Source organism: Echiichthys vipera (genome assembly GCF_963691815.1).
Source record: "Echiichthys vipera genome assembly, chromosome: 5".
Classification (NCBI taxonomy): domain Eukaryota; kingdom Metazoa; phylum Chordata; class Actinopteri; order Perciformes; family Trachinidae; genus Echiichthys; species Echiichthys vipera.
In genome coordinates this window covers 26,604,332-26,631,239 of record NC_139830.1, presented here as the reverse complement: position 1 = coordinate 26,631,239, position 26,908 = coordinate 26,604,332, and the positions used below count along the sequence as shown (strand labels likewise).

At 41.5% G+C, this 26,908-nt stretch overlaps 2 protein-coding genes and 1 pseudogene across 3 annotated transcripts; 1 reads left to right on the top strand and 2 right to left on the bottom strand.

Moving 5' to 3' along the window:
• On the bottom strand, positions 1 to 5,184 carry LOC310947194 (THAP domain-containing protein 5-like). Its single transcript, XM_083913926.1, has 5 exons — positions 5,056 to 5,184; positions 3,412 to 3,595; positions 1,481 to 2,289; positions 562 to 748; positions 1 to 409 (listed from the first exon to the last, which is right to left on the bottom strand). The coding sequence occupies exons 1-5, from the start codon at positions 5,127 to 5,129 to the stop codon at positions 290 to 292; spliced, it is 1,374 nt and encodes a 457-aa protein (XP_083770052.1). The 5' UTR covers positions 5,130 to 5,184; the 3' UTR covers positions 1 to 289.
• A 2,172-nt stretch (positions 5,185 to 7,356) lies between these two features.
• LOC310947459 lies at positions 7,357 to 9,813 on the top strand (annotated as a pseudogene). The gene is made up of 7 exons (XR_014593868.1): positions 7,357 to 7,458; positions 7,648 to 7,840; positions 7,959 to 8,072; positions 8,694 to 8,807; positions 9,087 to 9,296; positions 9,409 to 9,552; positions 9,633 to 9,813. The product of XR_014593868.1 is annotated as an uncharacterized misc_RNA (transcript).
• A 1,317-nt stretch (positions 9,814 to 11,130) lies between these two features.
• Positions 11,131 to 19,448, bottom strand: ppp5c (protein phosphatase 5, catalytic subunit; the record flags this gene model as incomplete). Its single annotated transcript, XM_083914369.1, has 13 exons — positions 11,131 to 12,213; positions 13,010 to 13,091; positions 13,187 to 13,365; positions 13,513 to 13,553; positions 13,664 to 13,751; positions 14,345 to 14,487; positions 14,707 to 14,812; positions 14,926 to 15,024; positions 15,240 to 15,305; positions 15,392 to 15,513; positions 16,529 to 16,676; positions 17,377 to 17,618; positions 19,352 to 19,448. 13 exons carry the CDS (start codon positions 19,446 to 19,448, stop codon positions 12,151 to 12,153), a joined length of 1,476 nt encoding a protein of 491 aa, XP_083770495.1. The 3' UTR covers positions 11,131 to 12,150.
• Positions 19,449 to 26,908: the final 7,460 nt, after the last annotated feature.

Below are 26,908 nucleotides of genomic sequence, written 5' to 3'. Positions count from 1 at the left end.
CATGGAAACTATTTTTTTTTATTTGATATGTACATCACACAAACTTTTGAGTCAAACAAAAAGTGGTTGGAGAATGAAGGGGAGTGGTGAAAACCTTAAAAAAACAAAAAACAAACCCACACTCAACATTGTCTCATATTACTCATTCATATTTGTGCAAAGCTCACAGCGGATCCAACAACACGCTGCCACATGTCATAACCAGATCTCATCTAGTTAAGAGAAAGAAATTAGGTAGCACGTCACTGTGTTTGGGCAGCAGAGAGACACACGGATGGGCTAGACGATCTCACAGCTTTTCTTCTGTGTTAATTAGTGGAGTATACAGGTATGCAGCATCGTCCTCTCCGTAGATGATGGCCACAGTCTGACCAGCGTCTGACACTGCTCCACTGGTTTGTATATAAGCCTGAGAAAGAGGAGGCAACAAAAAGATAATGAGTTCGATATTTCCAGATGAAATATTTGAATACACCTACGGCTAGAACAAACTTTAAAATAGCAGTTCGAAGCTTGAAATAACCCTGGACATATTTTGTGTAAAGATTTCGAGCTCTTCACCCTCTCTAGCAGCTGCAGTCGCTCTTCGTTCATCAGGTTGTTTTGCTTCAGCTGGCTGACCGTGTTCTCCAGGCCCAGGAGCTTCTCCAGGTGTCGGCGGTGTCGCTGCTGCAGCACCTTCACCTTCTTCTGCAGCTCGGACACAATGGCCTCCAGCTGCTCTTTACTCAGGCTGTTCTTATGGTAGCTGCTCGTGGAGAGAATGGAAAGAGATGTAATATGTTTCAGAGCACTCTCACACCAGCCTTATTTAGTTCGGCAGGATGGAACTGGATTGTTTCCCTATTTGCTACCGTTCGTTTGTGCAGGTGTGAATGCAGCGATCGTACTCGGGGGCGCACCAGAAGTGGACAAAATAAGCGGACCGAGACCTGGTTGAAGAGGTGGTCTCGGTCTGCTTTATGAATTGTTCATTTTAGTTCACTTCAGCAAGTCATCAACTTATTCGGACCAGATCAGATGAATAGGTGTGAAATTGAACCAGACCAGCGGGGGAAAAAACCAAAAAACTATTAATTTTCGCATGTGGTGTGCACAGTGAATAGGGTAGTGAATAGAAACGAACCATCAGGTGTTAAAGCGCCTTCAGATAACTAACACTTGAGAAAATACTGCTACCTTGTTAATGCACGGTTTTATGTAATGTTGTTAGATCTGTTGTTGCCCTGTGTTGAATGCTGCTCTGTGACCGTCTTAGCTGGGTCTCATTTGCAAAAGAGGTTTTAATCTTAATGTGACTTCCTAGTTATAGGGATAGTTTGGCTGTTTTGAAGTGTGTTTGCATGAGGTATTTATCGATAGTCAGTGTGTTACCTACAGTAGAATGTGTAATATCCCTTTAAATACAGGGTAAAGCTCTAGAATGTGTGGCTTGCACCTGAAAACAGAAAGGTCTGTAAAACGGAGAGTCCATGCTCACCAGTGCTCCTCCAGCTGGTGATCTTGCCCCTCTGTGTCATCCTCCTCTGACTTGCCGTCGTCTCCTTCTCCCTCATCCGTGTACAGTCTTTCCAAAGTAAGGACCAGAGATGTGGGGGAAGGTGGCACGTGTTTGGACACTATGGGCAGAGTAGATGTGATGGGCTTGGAGCTCAGAGCGGACGACAGCACCGTATCCGGAGGGAAGGTGATCTGGGTTGAGGGTTCACTGGGGAAAACGTTTGGTATCGTCTCAAAGTAGGCGATGACTTGAGTTTCGTGGGCTTCGTGGGCAGCTGAGAACTCCTCTGTCGCACAGGGCACGTCTTCAACGCCGAGGGACACCGCGGCCTCATCAGTGCAGCCGAGTGTGGAGTCATTCACGACCAGCCCGGGGCCCTGAGTTAAAATGGCAGCGGTGATTTTATTCAGGAGCTCATCTTGACCTTCACCAGCATGGCATTCAGACACGACTACCACCTCTCCACTGTTACTTATATCATTAACTGTCTGGAATAAAGTTAAAGGGAAGTTTGCCCCTGTTTCAAATCCGTCCACTGATGTCAGCGGGTTCAGGTCTGTCTGGAGAGAGCAGTCGGATTCTCCAACATCACTGGACGCCAGCAGGCTGGTTTCTCCCTGTTGCGCCGGGTCCACGGCGATCTCGTACAGGTGTATCGTGTGCAGCGTACTTTCCATCTCTACGGCGTCCACAGCCACCGGCCTGTCATCCGACACCACTATGCTTTGATTTGCGTTAGCTCGAAGCCGTTTTGGCTTCTTGTCACTGTGATCCGTGGCTCTCCGTTTCTAGAAAGAAGCAGGAGTGGGTGTTTATCAAAGGAGTTTCACTTTATGGTTGTAATCCCAGCTCTTCCCTCTTGACTTACTGACTTTGACCAAAGCATGGGAAGCTATCGTACTACATAACACAACAATGTTCTCACAACACAGTTAGAAATAAGAGGATGATTTAAACATAAATGTATTAAAATGAGAATTACAGAAAACTAAGAAGAAGCACCTCTGTTTTGTACGAGGGCGTATAAGGGCCACAGTAGGTAAAATAAATACATTACCGAGCGGGGTGAGAGGGTAATATTAACTATTACTAATTTAAAAACCTCCTAGATTAAAGTTGTACATTCATGGGGAAAAAAATGGTGGGTTTTTTTTTGTCACACCACATCACAAGCTTGGATCAACCTCTTCACACCACAGACGCTGCCTCCTGTTGTGTTTATGCCTGCAGTGGACGACCTAATCCAGTTATAACTTGCAATTGAATTTATAGCACTAGAAATACTAAAATGATTTTAGCCCAGAATCCACTTATGATCAGAAGCATCCAGACTTTGAAAAGACACTGTGAAGCAGTGTGGTACAACATCTTTTCTTACAAATATGTGATTTTCGTCCTCATACCTATGACACTTTAATCAAGGAAACAGATTTGTTTTTTCGTAGCTTCGCATTATTTGTTAGGGTTTGTTTGTTTTACCTGGAATGACCTTAATAAACTATTAGAGTAATCTTTTTAAATATAATTTATGATCACCCCTCAACAGGTGGTTTTCCCTGCTATCATGCTGAAATTTACTGGAAATGTTTTTAAAAAACTGGTAAGAATACTTACGTATATAAACTACTGTACTTCAACTTCCATGTTGCATAAAGTTGTAAATACTTTGTCAGAGAGATGTCTGCTGAAGACCAACTCCTAAACACTATTTTGTGCTGCTGAGACAAATTTCTGGCTTATAAATGAAACAAACATGGAAGAAAAACAAAATTTAAAATGGTACAAATGTTAAAGAACTATCTCCAGCTTATTAAAAAGAAAACTGTATTCAGCAAAGGAATGGCACTATAATGACTTGCCAATACTGTGCGGCCCTTCATTTTCAGAATAAGACTGTCTTTTTGTTTTACCTCGGCCTCCTGGAAAACTGTGGGCACAGCGTCGCTCTCAAGGTAACGGATGCCCCACCGCACTTTGAAGCAGGAAGGTGCAAAGTGTTCGTGGCAAATATACTGGTGTCGGGAGGGAGTCCAGTTCTCACGCCTCATGTTCCTCAGCCACTGCTGCAGCCGGACCGGGTCCTGTAGAGGGAATCTAGAATACAATAAAGACTCCAGACGTGAGACACTGGTCACACCCGGGCTCCTTCCAGTGAAGTGTTTGGCATCAAAAAAGAAACCGCAAGACTGAGTATAAGCTGCGCTTGTTCCAATGAATTTGACAGTGAAGTCTACAAACATTAAAAAAAAAATACCTGCATACACTGGAAATCTGAGCATCAGCTTGATGCTGCCATCAGGGAACTGACTCATGCTGTGAACGCAGCATGTTTTGGCTTGAACGCACGTATCTGATTCCATTCATGTTGTTGGATGTTTCTGATATTAGAAGCACGTTTTGAAACGATACTGTCACACACATGAAAGCCTGTTGCTTTATGTTGTAGACAGGCTTCTATCGTTCCAGTCACTGTGAGCACCGTGTTAGATTTGAATGGAGGGCTCCCAGTTGTAAGAATTCAAAATTAATTCCCAGTAAAACCATCATGAGTGGTGGAATTCAACCGAGGACACTTGCTCAAGTACCAAGTCATTTTGACAAACTTGAACTATTGTTCTTTATTTTATTTTTCAGTGGAATATTATATTTTTTTACTCCTCTACATTTATTTGATGTGTTGTTTAATTATAATATAAAAATAGTGGAATATTCTTGTATGATATCAATCTAGCTCATTGCCCATTTGCACCTGTTTAACATGTACATAATTGTCGTCTTGTTTTTTTTATTCTGTTAGGTATTTAACTTATTTATCTATTAATTATAAGTCACTTTCTTAATTTCTTTGTTGCTCTACCTTCCTGAATCTTATATACAAAGTATTTTAAATGTGCTCCACATTGCAGAACATTAACATGCTTGTTCATGTATTCACTAGTGATAAGACCAAAATATTCTAATATTCTAATATTCTAATATTCTAACACTGTGAAAAGAGCCATTCAGCATGATTTATTCTAACTGGATTCAGGACTTTAACGTTTAGAGTATTTTTTGACTATGGTCTTTCTATTTGCTGAGTACCTGTCCCGCCACTGTCCCAGCAGTTGTTCCTGTCTGTGAACCAACTCCAGATGTGGGTGACATTTATCACTATAGTCAACCCTCCACCATCACACAAATCCACCAAACTGAACAGCACATTTCCAAAATAAATATGTGAAATGCCTCTGAAAAAGGGAATTTTCCTGTCAACAAACTCAGCCACAGACTGTCTCACAGCCTCTAACTATGATTCAATCAGGAAGTCAAAGTGTCTCAAAGGTCAAAACAAGGCGACGCAAACTTGAACTTTACCAAACAGACCAAAAACAAACAAAAAAACAGCAGAATAAAATCAGATATTTACTAACTACAGTCAGCAAACATGCTGTACACGTAGATGTGGTGAAAGACTGAGTCATCGGATAGGAACACGTCTCTTAAAGTCCGACATGACGCCTGCACAGCTAACATGAGCCCACAGATTAAAGACAGCAGCAGCAGCAGCTCACTTGTAGAAGCTCTTCCTGTCGCTGCCGTCCCCGGAGTCACTCCTGCAGCTCTGGACTGAACAGTATTTGGGCATCTCCGCGCCGCTTCTGGACGTGATTTTCTTCGTGCCCGACCGGGTTCACAACAAGGTGACAACAGGGAAGCGTGCTGCTGGTGTGTTGTCAACTGCTGGCGCATAGTTGACGAGTGGTGATCAGCTGTTGAGAGTCGTGACGTCAAATAAATGCGACTTAGCCATACCATAGACAAAGAGTAGATGCCGCATCGAACGTTGGGCCGCGAGAAATGCGGCCGCCATCTTGGACCGGTCATCCTACCAGATTAGTTCTATGAGTGACTCGTTGAGCCTATGAGTTGAGCAGCAGAAGGAACAAGATGCCAGAGCACTGAGCAGCGTATTCCTGCTCTAATCTAATATTACAATATTACAATTCATAATCAGTACGGTACAGTACAATTTTAAACAATTATACATAAATCCATGCATTTTTGAATGTTATAGTGAGTCCCTCAGGCTGTGGCAGGTAGATACATATTTAGCTGCCAGAGGAGCTGCTGTCCCTTATTTTATTATTATTATCTTGTCACAGTAGAGGCGTGGAGATTAGCCTCTGTGGGAATCTTAGTTAATTTACCCCCCGCCAGATGTGTGTGTGTGTGTGTGTGTGTAGATATGAAAGGAGAAGCAGGGAGGAGAGGGGTTGTCGTACATGTGGTCTAGTGTAAATGGTTGCACATTTCCAGCAGTAGGTCAGCGGAGGATGTGCTGTGGTTTCATGAGAGGAAGACACTTCAGAGACAGTTCATCTCAGGTCACCTCAGATATTCTCAGTTTTGTTTTTTTAAATATTGAACATGACATTGAGATGAATTATGAGATCATTTTTCACGTCATGTCACTTTTTTTTTTTAAGTTTAGTCTATCAAAGTAGAAGTGGCAGAATCTGATCAACATCCTTTGCTGTGAAACTGTTTCATCAAACAGGAGCAACATGATGTGGGCTTTATTATAAAGAATTAATTAGAGATTTACGAGGCAAGCGTGAACATGTATTTCCACTCTGTGCCCGATATTCTCACAGCTGAACAAAATGTTCCATACATTTTTACTTGGTTCTCCACATCTCCACTTAAAGCAGGACGAACGTCACATGTTTGTAAACCAGAGCTGATGAGTCCAGGCTTTTTTAGTTCAGTTGTACCACAGAAGTTGAAACAGTCTGAAAAGAAAAAATCATACATTTATTTAACTAAGGAAAAATCTTAAATCATTTGTATAATTTAAAATTGATATTACTGAACTATGCCCCATGTTTTTGTTTGCACATTAAATACATTTACTACATAATTAAAATATGTAATAAAGAAGACATTCACATAATTAGACCTTGCCTAAAAACAAAGGACACAGTCATTTTAGATACTATACAAAGTACTCCTACAACATCACTGTCTTTACCAATTAGAGCTACACTCTCATTGGTAATTGTGCAATAACAAAACAGTGTGAAAATGATCGATTTAACAAAATGTTATATATATTTTTATACCACACACACTCGCTCCCTCTCCTCTCCACTACCACGACTATGCGACTGGCAGAGCATGGATCATTTCTGAATATTTATAAACATATAGGGTTCGGCTCTTGTTTTTTTTAGTGCTTTAAATGAAAGTGTGTCTGTTTGACTTGTATTTAGATGTGTCCAAAATGTCATCTCTCTCTCTCTGACCTAATTGTATTGATACTCTTGATTTATATGTATTTTAATTTTCTCTGAGTGTGTGTGTGTGTATGTGTGTGTGCGTGCGTGCGTGTGTTTGTGTGTGCGTGCGTGCGTGTGTTTGTGTGTGTGTGTGTGTGTGTGTGTGTGTGTGTGTGTGTGTGTGTGTGTGTGTGTGAGAGAGAGAGAGAAAGAGAAAGAGAGAGAGTGAGTGAGAGAGAGATGTATGTATTCATGTATGAAATATAGCCTATTAATACTCTATAAATGATTTCTATTGTTGTGTTTATATTTATAGTGTTTGTAAAACACCTATCATACATCACATATATCATATATCAGAATATTCTATTACTGTTAATCCCACTATGAATATTAAAATACGCCGAACCGTGTCCTGTCCTTACACTGAGTGGAGCGGGCGACCGGGCCAAGATGGCGGCCCCACCGCTCGTCAGCGCCAATAGGCCCAACGTTCGATGAGGCGTCTACTCTTTATGTCTATGGAGTCGACGCCGCATTGGCTGCTGGGTACAATAAATGCGGCCGCCATCTTGGACCGGGTCACACTTTTCATACTTCTACAGAAGAAAGCAAGATGCCAGAGCACTGTGCGTCGAATTACTGCTCAAATCGCCGGACCATCGCAAATAGGGCTCGGGGGATCACTTTTCACAAGTAAGATTTAACATTACCGTACTATTGGCTGTATGTCGTGGGTAGAACATTACCAGAGAGAGCTAGGATCTTTGATATTACTGTAGCCAGCTAGCTAGGCTATGTTTAGCGCCCTCCATGAACTGAAACTTCGTAAGTGATATTCCTTTACACTGACTTACAACTGATTACAACTGTCACATGTTCAAGGTTTCCCAAGGACAAAGCTGTGAGGAAGAAGTGGGAAGCGGCTATGGGGAGAGAAGGGTTCACAGCGAGTGATTCGTCAGTGCTCTGCTGTGAACATTTTAAGCAGGGCGACTTTGATAGGACGGGTCAGATTGTCCGACTCCGAGATGGTGTGACTCCATCTGTCTTCAGCATCCCGGGCCACCTCCAAAGAGTAGGTGTAGCCTCATAAGGCTGTTAGCATTCATACATGTAAATATCGACTATCAATCACAGAGCAGCGTGAGACACGCGCGCGTGTGTGTGTATTGTAACATGCTTCTTCATTTTAGTTGAAAAAGGGCAGGACTACATCTACCTCCAGGAGAGCTAAAGAAAGCCTGTCCGTGGCCTCTCAGGATCCCCCAGAAACGAACACCTCACACCCCCAACCTCAGCCTAATGATGTGAGTATTTCTACTTTAAACATCATATCATAATGGTCATGGAAATATTAAAATCTCACTTGTTTGCTGCCACTCACAATTAAAATAAAATTGTACAAAATGACCCATTTCAGAACAATTATATTATTAAATCATATAGCTGTTGATGCTCATCACTTTAATGATGCAGCTGGTAAAGGCTGAAGTGCTTTTTTTTACTGTATACATTGCTGAGTTAGCTTTTGAATGTCACCAATGGATATATATATATATATATACATAATACATCATTTATTTTTTGTATTAATATGTATGTGCAGAGTAATCAAGGTTATCAAGTTAATGTAGTCGAGTAAAAAGAACAATTTTCATTCTGAATTGTGGAATAGAAACTGAGCAGAAAGCTCAAATACCTCCAAAGTAGACTATTTGCATACATGGACTTTCCACCATTGGTGAATTTAGTAATAACTTAAAAATATTTATGTCAATTAACATCTAGGTAGTTATAGTGAGAAACCCTGCTCACAAATAACACTGTTACAAAATAAGCATAGGTAGTCACATTAATAGATAAAAAAATATACAAGGACGGCGTGAGACACGCGCGCATGCGTATTGTAACATGCTTCTTCATTTTAGTTGAAAAAGGGCAGGACTACGTCTACCTCCAGGAGAGCTAAAGAAAGCCTGTCTGTGGCCTCTCAGGATCCCCCAGAAACGAATACCTCACACCCACAACCTCAGCCTAATGATGTGAGTATTTACATACTTTAAACATCATATCATAATGGTCATGGAAATATTAAAATCTCACTTGTTTGCTGCCACTCATATTAAACACACTCACAATTAAACCCATACACACACGATTGAAGACACGTTGAACATGCATTCCTGGCACGCACACAGTGCTGGCAGTGGCTTTGAAAGGTGATTACTATGAGAAAGAATGTGGCCCATAAACTAGTGGTGTCAAAATGCTGTTTGTGAAGTGAACCCTGACTCAAACATGCTCATCCCTCTCTCTGCTAGGATCATGGCTATGCACTTCCTGCTTCTCTTACCGCTCTTAGGACCAGACTCAATGAGGCCTTGGCTAGAGTGGAAAGTCTGGAGCGGGAGAAGAAGAATGCCGTGGCCAGAGAAAAGAGGGCAAAGACCATAGTGAAGAGTCTTTTGGGGGGTTTGAGTGAAGGAACCTCATCAATGAAGAGCTGAGAGAGAAACTTAAATTCTACTCAGGTAAGAGAAACTTAGTGACACTTAATGTTCATGTTATTCTTAATCTCTCTATTCTTAAACTCCTTAGCTATTATCTGATGGGACGTATTCCTTTTTGCTCATTCCATTACAGATCTCCAGATAGACCTCGTGGCAGCGCAGGGCCATGAGTACACAAAGGACTACAGAGAGCTCACGCTCCATCTGCATGGCCCAAAGGCATAAAAATACCTCAGACTCTGCATTTTCCCATTTCACATCCACATGCATCACAAAGGTAGGTTTAATGTTTTCCAATTTAATTTTTGGAAATAATTGATGCGAACCCGTTAAATACCTTCTTAATTTTTTGTACAGGCTGCTGTGTTCGGTGGATGCCAAACCTGGCCTGAACAACAGCGAGACTGATGTTGCTTGATTCAAGAAGTGAATGAAGAGGGTTTTCTATGATGTCAACTTTTTCCTCTACTCCATATTTTGTAGGTCTACGTTTGTTGTTTTTGTTCAATGAGTTGCAATGTTTCCTTTCATAGTGTACGATATTTTTCTTTTGTCCAATGTGAGAAAGGAAGGCTGGGAGAGACCATCAACCATTATCGGCCCTCCAGGTTGATCGTATATTTTTATATACTATAGATTTTACATGTGTGTATATAAATATATATATATAGCTTAATCATATATTGTTTTTGCAAATTATTAAAGTTGCTGACTCTACTGCCCCTGTGTTTCTGCTTCTCCATCATATTTAGTGTGTGTGATTTGCAAAATACCCATCATAGCCTACTTTACATATCACTGTGATATTTGAAGTAGGTAGGATAGACCAAAAAAAAACTATCCCTGTTTTGTTTTTGAAGACAACCATGTGTCCTGTATCATAGCTACATGTATGGCCTTTACAGCAAAAAAAAAAAAGTGTGAAAATCAGTTAGATATTCAGTGAGTGAGTTATGATCAATTAAACGCGCTGACAGTTAATTTCACCACAGATTACACTGACCAGGCCAATATGGCGGCCCCACCGCTAAGTCTATGTAGTGTCCATTTAAAATGTTCTTTTTTTTGCTGTAAATTAAATGATTTGGCTCTACGGTGATGAAACACATCAGTGCCGGTGTTAATATTGATATTTATCACCAATTGTATAAAGAGTGACATTTAATGGATGATATTGGCTCTGCACGCCCCCTAATGTTTAAATGCAATCTAACTTTGCATTTCCCGTGTTGGGCCTCCTCTGTCATCAGATTAAAACACTTCTAATCTGAAGCGGGCGACCCTCTGGGCCACTTGCACTCGCAAAACACACATATTACAAAAAGTAATGTATATTATAAAATCATATAGCTGTTGATGCTCATCACTTTAATGATGCAGCTGGTAAAGGCTGAAGTGCTTTTTTTTTTACTGTATATATTGCTGAGTTAACTTTTGAATGTCACCAATGGATATATATACATAATACATAATTTATGTTTTGTATTAATATGTATGTGCAAAGTAATCAAGGTTATCAAGTTAATGTAGTCAAGTAAAAAGAACAATTTTCCTTCTGAATTGTGGAATAGAAACTGAGCAGAAAGCTCAAATACCTCCAAAGTAGAATATTTGCATACATGGACTTTCCACCATTGGTGAATTTAGTAATAACTTAAAAATATTTATATGTCAATTAACATCTAGGTAGTTATAGTGAGAAACCCTGCCCACAAATAACACTGTTACAAAATAAGCATAGGTAGTCACATTAATAGAGAAAAAAATATACCAGATTGTTTCTAAAAATCACTGGATTGGATTTTTTTATTCAATACTTTTCTCCAAACATTACACGGAATCTTTTAAATGGTACAGTATATATACATACACATCGGTGTACTTCTTTTTTATCTAAAAAGTTGAGGGCCATCGGACAATGCAGCTGTGCGTTTCAAGACAGGATTTCATTTTGGACGTTTGTGTACTGAAGAAATCCACATGTGGGTCACCAGTAATTGGATGTGTATTGGAGACTAGAGTGCTATCAGTGTTTGCCTCACACCAAAGCTAGTTTGGAGAGTAGACTGTGCGGGAGCTGCCGGGTGAGTGGCACAATGACGGTTGAGGAGACAGAACATGGAGAGCAGCAATATCTTCCTCAACAGGAAGCAGTGCAGCAGTGCAAATTAAGTGTTACCAGCTACATGACTGAACCAACTAATACACCACTAATGGCAAACAGCACCTTAAAGAGTGCACCCAGAGACTATTTGTTTTCTTTTGGACTGGGATCGTACATGTAATCATTTTTGTATTCCTGTAAAATTATAAAACAAGTGGACATACTGTGGGATAGTTTGGGAAACACTGAGAGACATGCTGCTCATAACCCAGTTTACAATACTCCAAGCTGTGTACACAGGCCAACAGTACAATGCTAGGTTTCAGAGTCACAAGAAGCTCCTTGTAAAAACTGAACAATCACTTTCATTACAGATCTTTGGTACATATCAGCTAATTGATCCCACCTGCTAAGTATATCAAATATTTTAAAACCAAGCAGCTCCAAGGAGACTCATCTGAAAGGTTGTTTTACCCATTGATGGAACACATGATCGGGCAAATAGACAATGGAAAATTCTCCAGTTTTAACTCATAACATGAAACAACGGACCCAGTTCTGAACGGAACTGGGCTGGTGTTAAGTGATCTCTTCCCATCTGAACTATACCACGTGTTTTCTGTACACAACTAGTGGAAGTTTGTCGGGGAGAGGGATCCCTTAGGCTAAACATGAGCGACGGCATGTCCGAGCACTGTAGGGGGTGAGGTGGCTGGGATGGTTCAGGTCAGATGGGAGGTCGTCAGTGTCACAGACAGATAAGCATGGCCTCTACATCATCCCCAACTGCATTAGCGTGTTGGCATACGCCATGGGCTTGACATTCGGATGAGGCTGTAAAGGAGAGTGAGAGGCAGATAAACATTAGATCATGCTTCAACATATGTTTTAAAAGACCCCAAATTAATTTTTGATACCCTGTTGTTAAAGATGCAGTCGGCAAGTCTGGCAGATCGAGTTGACTCGGTCAAATTTTGAATGTTTACAACTCACAGGCCCCTCCCCCTTTACCACCTCCCTCCCACCAGATTCCTGTGAACGCGCATGTGTCTTCTCTCATCAATAAACAGCATGGGGTACACGCTACATGGAGGTAGGCTGGCTGACTTACTCATAGATAGCTACTGCTAAAGTCATTTAACGTATGCCTAGCTTGAGGTATGTGATATTGTAACATGCATGAGGGGGTAGGGGGATCTGTGGCGTGTGCATGAACTGTGACTGACAGTCAGCTCTCACACAGCCCTGTGCTGAGTGGACAGGATGATACGGGCACGGTCGATTTTTGTAAAACAAACAGGCTCTAGGCAGACGTAGAGGAGCGTTTTTTTCTTTTAAAACCGGATGAGTTACGTTGTTCTATCAGAGCATAGTGGCGGTTTCAGTGAATATGATCAAAACAATTGCCGACTGCAGCTTTGAGTTAGTCCCAAACTATTAGCCAAAGGTGTTTTTAGTAGAAAAAAACCACTCCTTATTTGGAATCTGTACACTGAAGCCCATCAGTAAATTATAACCAAAACTAACTGGCATGATGACAAAAAGACCCAACAGTTAGAAAGCCCAATTCCAAAACCAGTGGTTAGTAATTGTTATGAACAACAGTATTTCCAGAGTATAGGATACTGACCACAGCAGTGAACTGGTGGAATTCTGGCTTGAGGTCTGATCCCCTGAGGTGGATATATGCTCCTTTGTTTCCCATCTGATCACTGGGGGAAAGCAGGATACAACACACACGCTTTAAAAGGACAGCTTTAGTAACAGCTGACTGTGCACTCTTCCATTAGCCAGCATGATTACGTACCAGTAGTTGGGTGCTGAGAACACGGTGATGCACTTCCCTGAGTGAGTGACCTCGTAGCCCTCAGCTTTGACTTCATGACTACGCACAACAAAGTCTAGCTTGTTCTGTTCCAGAAAGCGCTCCGTCACATCTGGACCGAACTGACAACTCACTCCTCGTTTGCTGACTGACCGGCCGTTCTGTACAAAAGAGAGAGAGAAGTGGAATTTTAACATTACTTCTTAGTCCGAGATAGACGTGGACTGAATGTTGCTCTAAAACAAACCACTTGATGGAGGATACTCTGAGCAAACAGACTAATGAGGCATTGGGTGATGGGAACTGACCTGAGGCTGTGGATCAGACCAGAGGAGGTCACACATGGGCCCTGTGAAAGAGCGGAGGAAGGTGTTAAATGTACCTGTTTTTCTTTTTCCTAGAGAGATGGTTTATTAGTGCCAGTTTTCTCCTGGTGGTGGATATGGAGTCTGAGCCTACCTGAGTCTGGAGGCTGTCTGTTCCTTTCAATCTTCCTGAGGTCGTCCAATGTGACACAATCTTCACTGAACAGTCCACCATGCATAACCTGAGACACAGAATCTTTTTAGGACTGCGTGCACAGTACAAAATATCAAACCACTGCGGCTGCAAAAATAACAGTCATCAGTAAGATGTGGGTGAATTATGGCTGTTAAGTCTTGCATAACCAGACCTATCACCACTGCTCTGTGTCAATACTGGAGTCTCACTACACCTACTTATCATTCTGGTACAGTATATGGGTAAAACCGCACTGGTTTGTTTGTATTTCTTTTAAACAATGACAATGGTCCTGGGTGACAGAGCAGTGATAGCAGAAGAGGAGGAGAACGCCTGACATCTGGTGCTTGAGAGATGCTTATTGTCGCCTGTACCATCTAAAGCTAGCAATGGTCACGTTTGTGTCTGGAATTTGATCGTGCAGCCATGTCTCTGAAGCACATGCTGCTGAGTTCACGAGACCGTGACACGTAAAACAGGATTTGGGACCCAGTTTCAGAACTGTACACAAAGCAAGTTCTACTCTATCCCAAAATCTTTTCTGGTGTCAGAAATATCAAACACCAACTGGACCTGTTGAATAACAATATGAGTTGCATGGCCCTGTGACTTCTTTCAGCTCACAAAGCCACTACTTACCAGTACTTTACTGTTGATACACTGTGCAAGAGGAAGCCACTGGAAGACCTCGCTGAACAGCTGGAACATCTGGGCTGTGTACTTGGCTTTAACCTCCCCTTCAAATCCATACATCTGGTTCATGTTGTCCGTCTCGTGGTTACCTGCATGCAAAACTCTTGATCAAACAATCTTTAAATATTATACATTAACATAAATAATAGAAAACAATGAAATGTGAACATGTAAAAAGGTTAATACATTCATTTCAGTGTTGTGCTTTGAACTTCATCACAAGTGTGCCACATTATTATAGCATGTTACTACAAACATTACACTTGCATACACAGGCTCATGCACAGAAACACTGTAGGGGCACTCACCCCTAAGCAAGTGGAAGTTGTCGGGGTAGAGCAGCTTGAAGCCGAAGAGCGTAAGAATGACCTCAAGAGAGAAAGAGCCACGATCCACAAAGTCGCCATTGAAGAGCTGAATTCTGTGGTTAAGCATTACGACGCACATGATTTGAGGGTTTTAGACGAACAATGATGCAAACAGGAACACAAATTAAAAAGCTGATGGGTGGCTTTAGAAAGGGATACATAGGGGTTGGTCTCTGAGGGTAGGCCGTTCAACGTGAAGATGTTGAGGAGGTCGTAGTATTGCCCATGGGTGTCACCACAAATTGTTATTTTTTCTGTCTGTGGCAATGAAAAACAGAACAGAAAAGATCAATATATATAATAAGCATTAAGAATAACAGGAATATTATGTTTCTAGTCCCGTGCTGTGACTCTCACCACTGCAGTCCCATTAAGAGCAGATCGAAGAATACAAGTCTACAGTTGCATTTGTTGCACATTAACCACCAGTAATTTTAAGTCACTTCACTAGTGATTATCTTCAAAGTCCTCACCTCTTTTAATGTGATTTCGACAAGACTTGGTAGTTTCGATAGAACATCTTTAACTTGCACCAAAATCTGAAAGAGTACAGAAAAGTTTAATCACTGGTAGAAGCAAGTTTGTTTGTTGTTCTTATGTGTTTCATAAGAACAAACATGTTTACCTGATAAGCACACTTCCTGTGAAGTTTCTTCTGGTCTTTGAACCAATCCATCATCTCCTTCATGAACTTCAATGTAACCTTCCCATCTTCAAGTTGTGGGCCTTCATAGTCATCCTCAATCGCTGCAATACAAGATCATCTTAATTTTAGGTGAAAAATCAAGAATCACAGGGAAGAATCGAGTGGTTCACACAATGTTCACATCAGTGTAGTTTAAGGGAACGTCCACACGATCGAAAACAACCCCTTTTTTCTCTGTTCTTAAAAGGTTTTCTGTCCACGCGGGCTCGGCTCAAGAAATATCCGCGTCCACATGAAACCAGCTGAAAAAGCTGTAGTACAGTACTAGATGTGGTGCTGTAACTGCCACAGAAATACACAAACAACAGAGAAGAAAATACGGGGAGACGCTGTGGAGAATACAAACACCAGAGACTTTCTTGAAAAATCTGGAGACTTCCCAAATCCTCCTCCATCCTATAAAAAAATCTGTTGACTGTTTCTGGTGTTATTGGAGACTTTTGTGGCATTTTGGACTCTGATGCGCGAACCACTCTGTAGTAACTGCTCACTGAGCAGCGGGTGCTGCAGTGAGCCCTTCCCAGTCCCAAAGCACTCACAGTCGGGCACCGTCTCGCTACTTTTTGCGACCTTCTTGGCAACTTTATTTATAAAAAGCTAGTAGCTACAAAATTAGGGACTTATTCAGACCATCAGGGAAAAGGGAGAACTATATGGTCGGCCTAATTCATTCCTATGCATGTGGCTCAGAGTCCAGTTCAGTCTGTGGGTCTGAGTCTCTCTCTACGCAGCAGCGCTGTTGTTGTTGTTATGTGATACAGCGGGGGTCAGTGGTCCGAGGTGGAAAGATGACGGCAAAGTATGTGTTTTCGCCGTCCAGACAACAACGCCACAGGGGACGTCCCACTCTGGGACCTGGTTACAAAAAAGACCGTTTTCAGGCTCTGATAATGCCGGCTGCATGTGGATGGTCGGCCAAAACGATACTAAAAGGTGTGGGGTTACAGGAAAATGCATCTTCATGTGGACGGGCCTGTTTTACAGCACAACTTTGATGAAAGCACATTACCATTACAGATAAATACTGTATATTTGTATCAATAACAGGAAACTTACTCATGTTTTCGATGTCCAGAGAGTCGACAACTGATTTTTTAATCTCATCGCTGGCGATGGCTCTTTCAAAAGCCTTCCGTTTCACAATCTTGTTACATTCCGCATACTTCATCCTTGCATCCTTGTCATTTGGTCGAACCCTCACTACCTATCATGAGAACAGGGAAATTAAATAAATTAACCACACTAGTTAATCATCAACTGGCATCAAGGCAGATATGGGGAAATTGACTGTGCAGCTGGACACCAGGATGTAAACACTAATAAAAGTATATTAAAAGTTTATTTGTTAATTTTTCCACAGTTTATACTGGATGAGAACTATTTAAACCATTCACAATCTGTCACTGGTATTTCCTTTACATCTATAGATCTATAAATAAATACAAATAAATCTAGCTCCAACCTCTCCCTCTAGCTTTAAAAGGATTAGCTCTCATTTACTGTTGTCATGGTCAAGTTTGTGCAATAAATTGCTTTGACTATGGCAGCGCTTTAGAGGCCTTTGTTGCCAAAGCCTCAGTGTATTTATACTGCTTATTATGAGAACAGCACGAACGACAATAGACACCAAATTAGCTGTGGTATGAGTATACTCAAACTGGATCTAATTGGCATCATGACCGGTTTAAAGGATAATCCCTATTCCAGACTGTTAGGACAAGATGAAGAGCCTAACTCATGGTGACAGATAAACAGATGGAACTGGAGAGCTCTTCTTTTTGAGAATATCAGAAAAACATTTAGTTTACTGTGCACATTGCTCATGCCTCACATGTTCTAGGTTCAGACTACATGACAGTTCAAAGTGTGAAGTTACTAATAGTCAAAGATGATATATTTCTTACCGTTTCATAGTCTTTAAGTGCAGCCTTGAACTTGCCCAGTGCCATGTTGGAGGTGGCACGGCGGTAATATCCCTTAATGTAGTTTTTGTCTATCTCCAGGGCCTTTGTGGCATCAGCCAGGGCATACCCGTAGCACTCTGTGCGTAGGTATGCCAGGCTTCGGTTGCTGTAGTAGATGGCATTGGATGGATTGACCTCCAAGGCCTCGGAGTAGTACTTGATGGCATTTTCATAGTCTTTCTCTGAAAAACAAATGTCACATCTTCACTGGAAAGTTTGAGACTCTAAAAAGTTCCAATACAAATGTGCAACACTGCAAGTTGTTTTATTATATTATTATTATTATTATTATTATTCCCTACAAGAATTGATGGCAATTGAAAATAATGCATACATGAATACTGTAATCTGAACTAATACATTTGGCATTCTATGTTTGAAATTGTATGTATACATTCCTTATTCTATTAATCCCAGATATATGACACATATCCTGAAATCTCCCAAAATAACATGAGTAACCTTCTATAGTATTTGGCCTTCGGAAAATCAGGCAGCTGAGTGTCATTTTAAAATACACCTAAATTAAGAAGCCATCTAAACAGAGATTACAGAGTTGGCCGAAGGCAGAGAACTTGACTGTGATGCTCCCGTCTGTCAAATTGACAGCGGTTAAACATAACTAAGCACTCATGTACTGTATCTGAGTATTTTCATTTATACATTTTAAAAATGCTATCAAGCTTTGGAACACAGCTAAAGACCCCTCACCCCTCATCACTGGACACTGTAACTGCAAGCTACCTCCTGCACTACTTGTGTAAATACATATATGTATATACTTTCTATTTTTATGGTTAACAGTTTATTCTGCTTAGGTTTATTTTAAGGCTTATGTTTATGTCTGTTTCCATGTACGCACCGTCAAATCCAGGCAAATTCCTTGTAATGCAAATTCCTTGGTTATAAACCTGATTCTGATTCATGCAACTTCTACTCCACTATACTTTCTGCACTACAATTACTTTGAAGCTTTGGTCACCAGTTTTTTTTGCAGATTCAGATTAATACAAAACATACATCTAAACTAATACATTGATATATAATTATTGATATATAATTATGGGTTCAAATAAGCTTGTATTGATCCAAGAGGGAAATCCCATGTGCTGCTGCAGGCCATGCAATAGGTGCAGATATATAAACAAAAGTCAAATAATTAGAAGTTAGAAATGTGAATAGAACAAAAATATAAACTACAAAAGAGCAAAAAGACTCAAAAGTTAAGCTGCCAGCAGTATATAAGCTATTTCAAATGAGCTAACACTGCTGCTACTCTCCCTTGACTACAATATCTGAGTGATGCTTCTTCCACCACTGGCAATTTAACTATTTATTGGCCCAAAAACGGCACACTGTGACTGAAAATGAACTGCTGTCCAATGTGCATCTTCATGAAATAGTAACTGCATTGAAACAATGAAACACTGAATATTAACGTTATGTGACTGATTTGTTGTTGCTGCTCACGCGCCCGCCGGCTAACACACTATTTTCTGTTTATTATGTTATTTTCTGTGAATCTCGCTTTAAGCTGCCCGACAAGCTCCTAACACGACTGAACACGAGCACACGGGTGAACACTGCGGTTCAAACCCTCACAAAACACCAGATATGACCCTGTTAGCGGTGCACTGTAGCCGCCACGCGTGACGACATGTGTTAACGTCGACGCTATGTCAGCTAGCTGGCGTTAGCTCCCTCAGCTAACCTCACTTCAGAGCAGTAATCCAATGAATGGGTTCACGGTTAGCATGCTTTCACAGCAACATTAGCTTAGCTGACCATTAGCCACCAGCTCCGGCTTGCAGCTTGTCGCCACACAATTATGTCGCTACTGTGATGAACAGTGACATCGTTGTCTGTTATACACTTCGGATATTAAGCCATTGACTTGACAGGTGTGTCGCATTACCTTTAAAGTACTTATTCGCCTTCTCCTTCAGCAACTCTGCATCATTACCTCCCTCCGCCATCTTCTTCTCACTGCCGTATTCCGATTCGTGCGCCATTGACTGCGCCGTCGCAAATGTCGCAAAGTCCCTTTTTCCGCTTTAAATGTTAAGGGCGATTTTTTAAAGTTAACTTAAATGATTGAGGTATTTTTTTTAAGTTAACTTAAATAATTGAAAAAAAAACTTCTGCATACAAATTAATCCTAAATATATGGAGAACCCAACGTACATGTGTTACTATTTCTTTTTATGATTGCCCTAAAATTGTATTCAAAGTTAATATTTTGTGTTGTTAGGCCTAGATGTTTATTATTACTATTATTATTAGCTTACTGGATAAATACAACATACACTGTGGTAAACGACAAGTTAATACAAAGCTATAAATAAGTTGTTAAGTCATTCTTAATTGTTTGTTGTTATGCACCAAAATACCAAGACACATTTATTTTGAGTGTAAACCTCCTTAGTAATAAACCTGATTCTGATTCTGATTAATAATTCTAATGCAAAACTACAATACATCAATTCAGGTTAAACTATTCTGTGGTGAATTCATTGTGTAATTGTGTTGAGGTCTTTGTATTTGTGTCCCATTAGTTTAAATGAAAGTGAGGCCTATGTGTTGGTGGATATATAGCCTATATTGAAAGATGGTTATATCAAGTAGGAATATTTCGATTTTGGCTATTTTACTTTATAAACCAGCAGGGGTCAGTATAGACCTTCATTGAAAAACCCATGATCTGTAGCAGCATAACTGGTTGGGAGGTACTCATAAGACTGCTGATCAAGGGAACTTTGTTCATGTGAGGTTGACCAAAGAAATGTTCAGTTAGTGAGTAATGTTTTACAACTGAATCATTAGTTAAAGATTAGGTAAATGATTCACATGGGAACCAATTTCCCCTGGCGAATCAGGAATTAGGACTTACATTTTCAGAGATGCCCTGACCTCAAAGCTCTCTGACTGAACTGCAGTACTATTCCCATCAATTCAAATGTAGGCTTATGTAACACAAAAGTACAGCCTCAGTCACAAGTCATTTTGGTTCGCTTCCAGATGCCTCAGGGCTTGAAGATGTTGCAGTGGAAGTTTCCTGCCGTCTGAATGCAACAATGTTGGCCTCCGGGCACCCACAGACTGGTAGGTCTACTGGCAATGAGGGGACAAATGTGGCACAGGTGCACATCTCCACAACTTTAGTCACTCGCACGTGGCATCTGACGCACCCCAGCCTCAAATAAGTGCTGTGTAAAAACATCAAGCAACCTTAAGCAGAAACAGTGGTGAACTCAGGCTCTCTGAGGGGTAAGTAAAGAGGGCAGCAGCTGCACACGACGGGGCACGAGCACGCAGAAAGTTTTCTAGCATGTCAGCTGATGTTTTCTCAATTTTAAGGACCCCAGAGGGCACTTCATCACCTTTTCTCTCCTGGAAGGGAACCCTAGAGCAGTGATTCCTAACAGGGGTCCTTCTGCAGTTGCCACGGGGTATACGTGGAAAATACACCAATAAATAATAGAAATTATGATTCGATTAAAGTAATACATCCACATATTAACATTAACCATTGTAATACCTGAACACAATGTTGCAGTTATTTAAGAGTGAGTGAAAACAAGTGAGCACAGAGGTAAAAACAGATACATACAAATAATGAATAAGTGATAGAAATAAGTAGCTAAAAGTTATTACTAAACAGTTTAAATAATTAGCTTACAGTTTGGGATAAACAGTTTAAATTGTTCTCTTAAAATAATGGATAAACGCTTGATACATTCACTCCAAGTAATAGTAGCCAATAGTAGTACAGTTGCTAACCAAAACCAGCCCTAGTGTTGTCAGTTCGATTGTATGCAAATATTAACGATATCCACTTAGATATAATTTTAGAACATATTGGGAATCGATGAATGGGCTGCAGGGGGGACCTCAGACCAAAAAAGATTGGGAACCACTCTCCATGGAGGTCACTTGATCATGTTTTCTCCACTCAAAGGACACCCTAAAAGGCACTTCATCACGTTTTCTCCATTCAATGGCACCCTGAGGGCATTTTTATTATGTTTTATCTACCTCAGGGGGCACTTTTGAAGTTGTTTTTTTAAAATATGGGAGCACCAAAGGGGGCCCCTGCCACAACCCCCCTCCTCTCAAGTACCCTACTGAACAGGAACACATCCAAGCTGAAACACCTTTCCTTCGCCTGAAACCCTACACTGTCTGTAGTGAAAAAAAGTGCTGTTGTCAGTGGAGTCAGGACAGGGACATCTGTCTTACCAGAAAGGAAAAGTCAACCCTTTGAGATATGGTTTTGTGGTTTGGTGTGTTTGGGTTTGAAATGGGTAGGGTTAGAAGTTCAACAGAATGAGAAGCGTGTGACACAGAGGATACAGCCCAGTCCAGTCTGCCGCCCTGACTCACAAGCGACATCCCGCAGCGAAGAGTAAGAGGCCAAGCAGCCGGCTGACTCACCGTGACCTCCGTCGAACACCACAGTGTGAGCTCACTTTCTCTTCGAGAGAGCACCTATGAGTCGTCTTTTTCTCTGAGCCCTAACACGTCTAGCTCTGTGATGGTTTTACTAGTAGCGCTTGAGGGAGGAGAAAAAAAAAACACGACGAGATTGACTGAGAACGAGCTGACGTTACGGCCTCAGCCCCACATGAGAGTAAACGCAGACAGTGAGTGGGAGAGACGGTGTGGGAGGGAGAGAGAGAGAGGGAGGGAGAGAAAATCTGGCTTGCCGGGAGGACGGAGGAGGGAAATTGCTGTCCTCTTGGGTGTACGATGCATGAGCGTGGGTTTTGGAGGGGTCCTGAGAAAGTTAAAACAAACACGAGTGGAGGAGCGCACAGATATACGAGCAACCAGAGAAAGAGACACACGAAGGTCAGGGGGAATGTGAGTGACATTCCAAGGTCGCGAGCCAATGAATGATGAGGCCTCCGAGTCAGTGGAGTATATGTTACATAGACCTGATCCAGACAATCTTACTATTTATTATCCTGTAGCATGTAAGACCAGTGCCGCGTAAGTGGTTCGAACACCCCCTGTTACTCTTTTACGCCACCCTTTTAAAGGCCATGTCAGGATTTGCCAGTATTTTTTGGAAGCTGAAATAGCAGCGGGCTTGTTCCTCCTCCTCTGCTCTACTCCGTCCAGATAATTCACTAATGAGAGCTTGACTCCAGGGGGTCTGTGGGGGGTCGCACTTATTTGAACCATATGTTTTTCTAGCGGGCAGGGCAAAGGACTTCAAGCAAAATTAAATATAAATTGGGGGGAGAAATCCTCTCGAGCTCCACCCTTCCTCCTGTTTCTTATTTCCCCTTTATCTAGCCTGTGCTCCATTTAGATTAAGTTCTTGTGTAAGCCGACTTTTTTTTCCGCAGATACTCTTTGAGTCATCTACAAATCTCAGTTATTGCTCACGTTATATGGCAGCATTACAAAGCATCTCCTCCATGTACCAGTGAACCCCCCGGTGATCAGTGTGTAAATCCTGAAATGACACATTCACTGAAGTTATTTGCGTTACACAGGAGTGAGGAGTTGGAAATTTCATGTAATAGGAAAAAGACACATGATGCATACCTGCCGTAAAAGTTCTGCCGCTGGATTTACCTTTCCACATTAAACCCCCCTCTGTTTTCCCCCCATGTGTTTCTTGGACTTGTAACCAGGGTGGTGAGGGGTGGCCTGGGGACTGGAGGAGGGTATAGAAGGCAATTGTGTTTATATTTTGTTGAGCGTCTGTTTACATTTCTTGTAGGGCTGTTTTAAGTATAAAGTAAGGTTGTCCTTCAGTGCCTGCAGTGGAAGTCCTGGTGAGCAGATATGGTTTTATATGAATCTGATTCAAGGTCAATTCAAATGTTTTTGCTTTGTTTGTTTCTTTCAATTATTTTCTAACTTATGCAATTAAACACATTTTAGTCACTATGAAGCTATTCAAAAGGGCTTTTGTTAAAAGGTAGTGACCAACGCTCCTCATCAAGACAACCACGGGCATATGTGCGTGCTGTATAGAGCGCTGCAGGGATGAGGTCTTTTTTAAGTTAGCATCGCTCTCTTTCCCTCGACAAAAAGCCAGTAGGATTTTTCCTTGGGATTTTGGATTATTGCAGAAAATGCTTACACATTTTGTTCAAGATAATTTTCACAAATAAACACCACCTTTATGATTTTTGAAGCGTAATTGCAACTGCCAGAGATAAAAACCTAACATTAGGCTGTAAATAAACTACACCACCCACTAGCTTCCAACTGATTTCTCGTGTTTGGCATGAGATTTGTCATGACATTTGTAGTCTCATTTAGTCACTTTCTAGCATCGCCTACAAGCTTCAACATTGGAATGTGAAAATCTATTCAGCCTGTGTTTGGATTACTTTAGACAGACTTTATTTCAGCCATCTAACCAAAAACCCATTCAAAAAATCTACTTCAGGACAAGGGAACCATCCATGCATCCATCTTCAACCGCTTGTCCCTGTCGGGGGCTGGAGCTGATCCCCGTTGACATCAGGCGTGAGGCACATGCTGGACAGGACGGCAGTCTATCACAGGGCACATAGAGACAAACCATTCACACTCCGGAGAAGCAGAAGAAACCGGAGAAAACCAAAGCAAACACGGGAGAACATGCAAACTCCACAGAGAAGGGCCCCAGCCGGGATTCGAACCCTCTTGCTTTGAGGCGACAGTGCTAACCTGCATATTTTATTGATTTTTGGAACAAACAATAAAGAACAAAGAACAGCATAAGTGGAGTGTTCTTAGTAATAACACTCAAATGTCTCTGACATCCAAGTTTTTGGTGGTGACTCTGTGTTATGACTGGTATTCTGTCCATTTTTCGATTCTTTGAAAACTTGTGGGCCTGTAAAGCCCTTTGAGATGACAGCCTAGGCTCTAGTAGCTAGCTACATAAACACGATACAGTTAGCAGCAAACTATAAGCAACATTTATCTACATTTGCGATATTGTCACGTTTTATTGTGTTAATTGTCAGAACATTATTTAGATCTCTTCTTCTTCCTACCTTCTGAAGGGACGTGCACACACATTGGCATTTGTAGAATGGCCAATAGGAATGCCCTCCCTCTGAAATGACCTGTGATTGGCCAAAGTCTACGTCACAGGCTAGATCTTTTAAAAGCCTGAACATAGAGCCAAGAGGAGGTGCAAAAGTCGAGTTTTCTCTCAGACCACCTTGCTCAAAAGGGTCTTGTGGATTTTTTTCTTTTGCCCAGTGACGGCACAAGAAACATGCCTTTCCCAATTTTAGGTATAACAACCCTAAATAAACATTCAGTTATTTTCTATGCTTGATAATAATGACCACATCAGAGTGTCGCTATGGATTTATAGCTTAATAAAACAATGCATGTTTCAGAGGGGTTTAAGATGTTACTGCTGACATTTTTGATTTGTTTTAAAAAATGAGAAAAACTTATTTCCACAAAGAAAAACTTGCTTTTAAATTGACTGTCTCCAGTGTGTCTCAAAGACTCTTCCATCCTTCATCATTTACATCCTTTTTCATTTCACTACGTTGATAACAAAAAGCAGTATTGGTTTTATATTATAGGTTATTTGCTGCTAGAACAGACTGTGACTTATTTTTAGAAAAACGGCTTCAAACCTGGGTGTAAGCCCACACACACAGACTGAATGGAATCAATTCTCGACGGTGGAAATGTGAAGCAGACTATGGGAGGTTGTGTTTTTTTATTTTTATGGCTCATACCAAGCAGCCACCCCCGGATCGACTGGCACCACAGCCTTGTTAAAGGAAATTTAGAAAATGACCAGCTAAACAGATAATTACAATAAATAAAAACTAATTGCGCTGGGAAGTGAAAGCAGCCCCATTATCCTTAAGAATGAGATTAGGATGAAAAACGATTTTTGCAGTACGGACGGAGCGTTTGGCACGAGTCTGACCTTATTTGGCCATATCTGTGAGTATCATCATAATTAACCACTTTGTGTTTACTACTCCTTTCTCATTTTCCTGTGGTTTTCGCTGCGTCTGTGTCATCAGTCAGGATTTTCCCTTCCACTGTCCTCACAGTCATCCCAACTCTCTCAACACACACTTACGCACGCGCACACACACACACACACGCACACACACACACACACACACACACGCACGCACGCACGCATGCACACACACACACACACACACACACACACACACACACACACACACACACACACACACCTCTCCCATTCACATCAACTTTTGCCATCATTCCCTCATTTATATGCTTTCTGTATATCCTCTTTCTGTCTCTTTTTCTCATTTTGAGCAGCATGAGTGTTTGATGTGTGCTGGGCACGAGAACAAGGGATCGGATACACACCCCAAACAGGAAATGAGAAAATTCAAGCAAATAGACCCGTGTCCGTGCGCCTCGGAGAGAAAGACAGAAAAAGAGGAATGCAAATAGATAGAGCAGGGCGGACTGTGGAGGATGTGAAATAGACACACTGAATCAAGAGGCTGTAAAAGTTGGAGGTGAAAAGGTTGTTATATGTGTGTGAGCGAGAGGAAAGAGAGAGGAGGAACACCCTGAGTATAATATTTATAGACAGTGACCACCCCAGATGCTGCTCTGCGTCGCCCTATGACATCAACCATCCTCCTGAAACCATCAAGGGTTCAAAAACTTCCATTTCACTGCATGTCAGCTTGCCCGGTCACCTTGTTTTTCTCAACAACACCTTTTCAGTGCTCATTTCAGGCTGCGGACGACACCAACAGCTCACTTGGAGTCAGACAGTGCAGTATTTGTTGGCTCATTTCACCTGGAGGTTACACCAGCTTTGTGACAGGCTCTGCGTCACACCGCTAATGTGCTAGACGGCAACCTTCTAACAGTGGAGCTCATAAAACAAGAAAGAGCCCTGGAGTAACCTGTCAAAGTGACAGTGGTGCACAAGCAGAGCGGTGGTGTGACCCGCTGCAGTCCTTTCATCTGGTGGTGATGTTAACGGTAGCGACGACATGCTGTGGCGGCTAGTTTATTTTACATCGCAGGCTGTGCTCCTACTGTTTATGAGCAATCAACACACAGCGCACATGGTCAAGTTTTCCCACAGAAGGGTACCCACATCATAAGTGACTCAGGATGTCTGGGTGCACGCACTCTGACCATTAGATGACTATGGGACTTAAAAGAGAAGGAAGACTTCCAAAGGGCTCTGCAAACAAGGTGGAAAGAGAAACTGTTGAAAAAACCATCGCAGCCTCTCGTAATGCGGCCGAATTGTCTCAAGTGGCGTGAATAGCTGAGATCCAATGTGGCGAGACAGCAATAACAAACAAGCAGAGCAGCAGACAGACACCCCTGTCACAAGTGTTCAAGACAAACTGTAAACATCAGTCAGTAGAGCAACATTACTTTCCCAACCACTGCGTAATAGTGGGCAAACACAAACTGGAACACAGATGCTTTTTAAGTCACTAATGAGACAGTAAAACTTTGCCATGTTAAT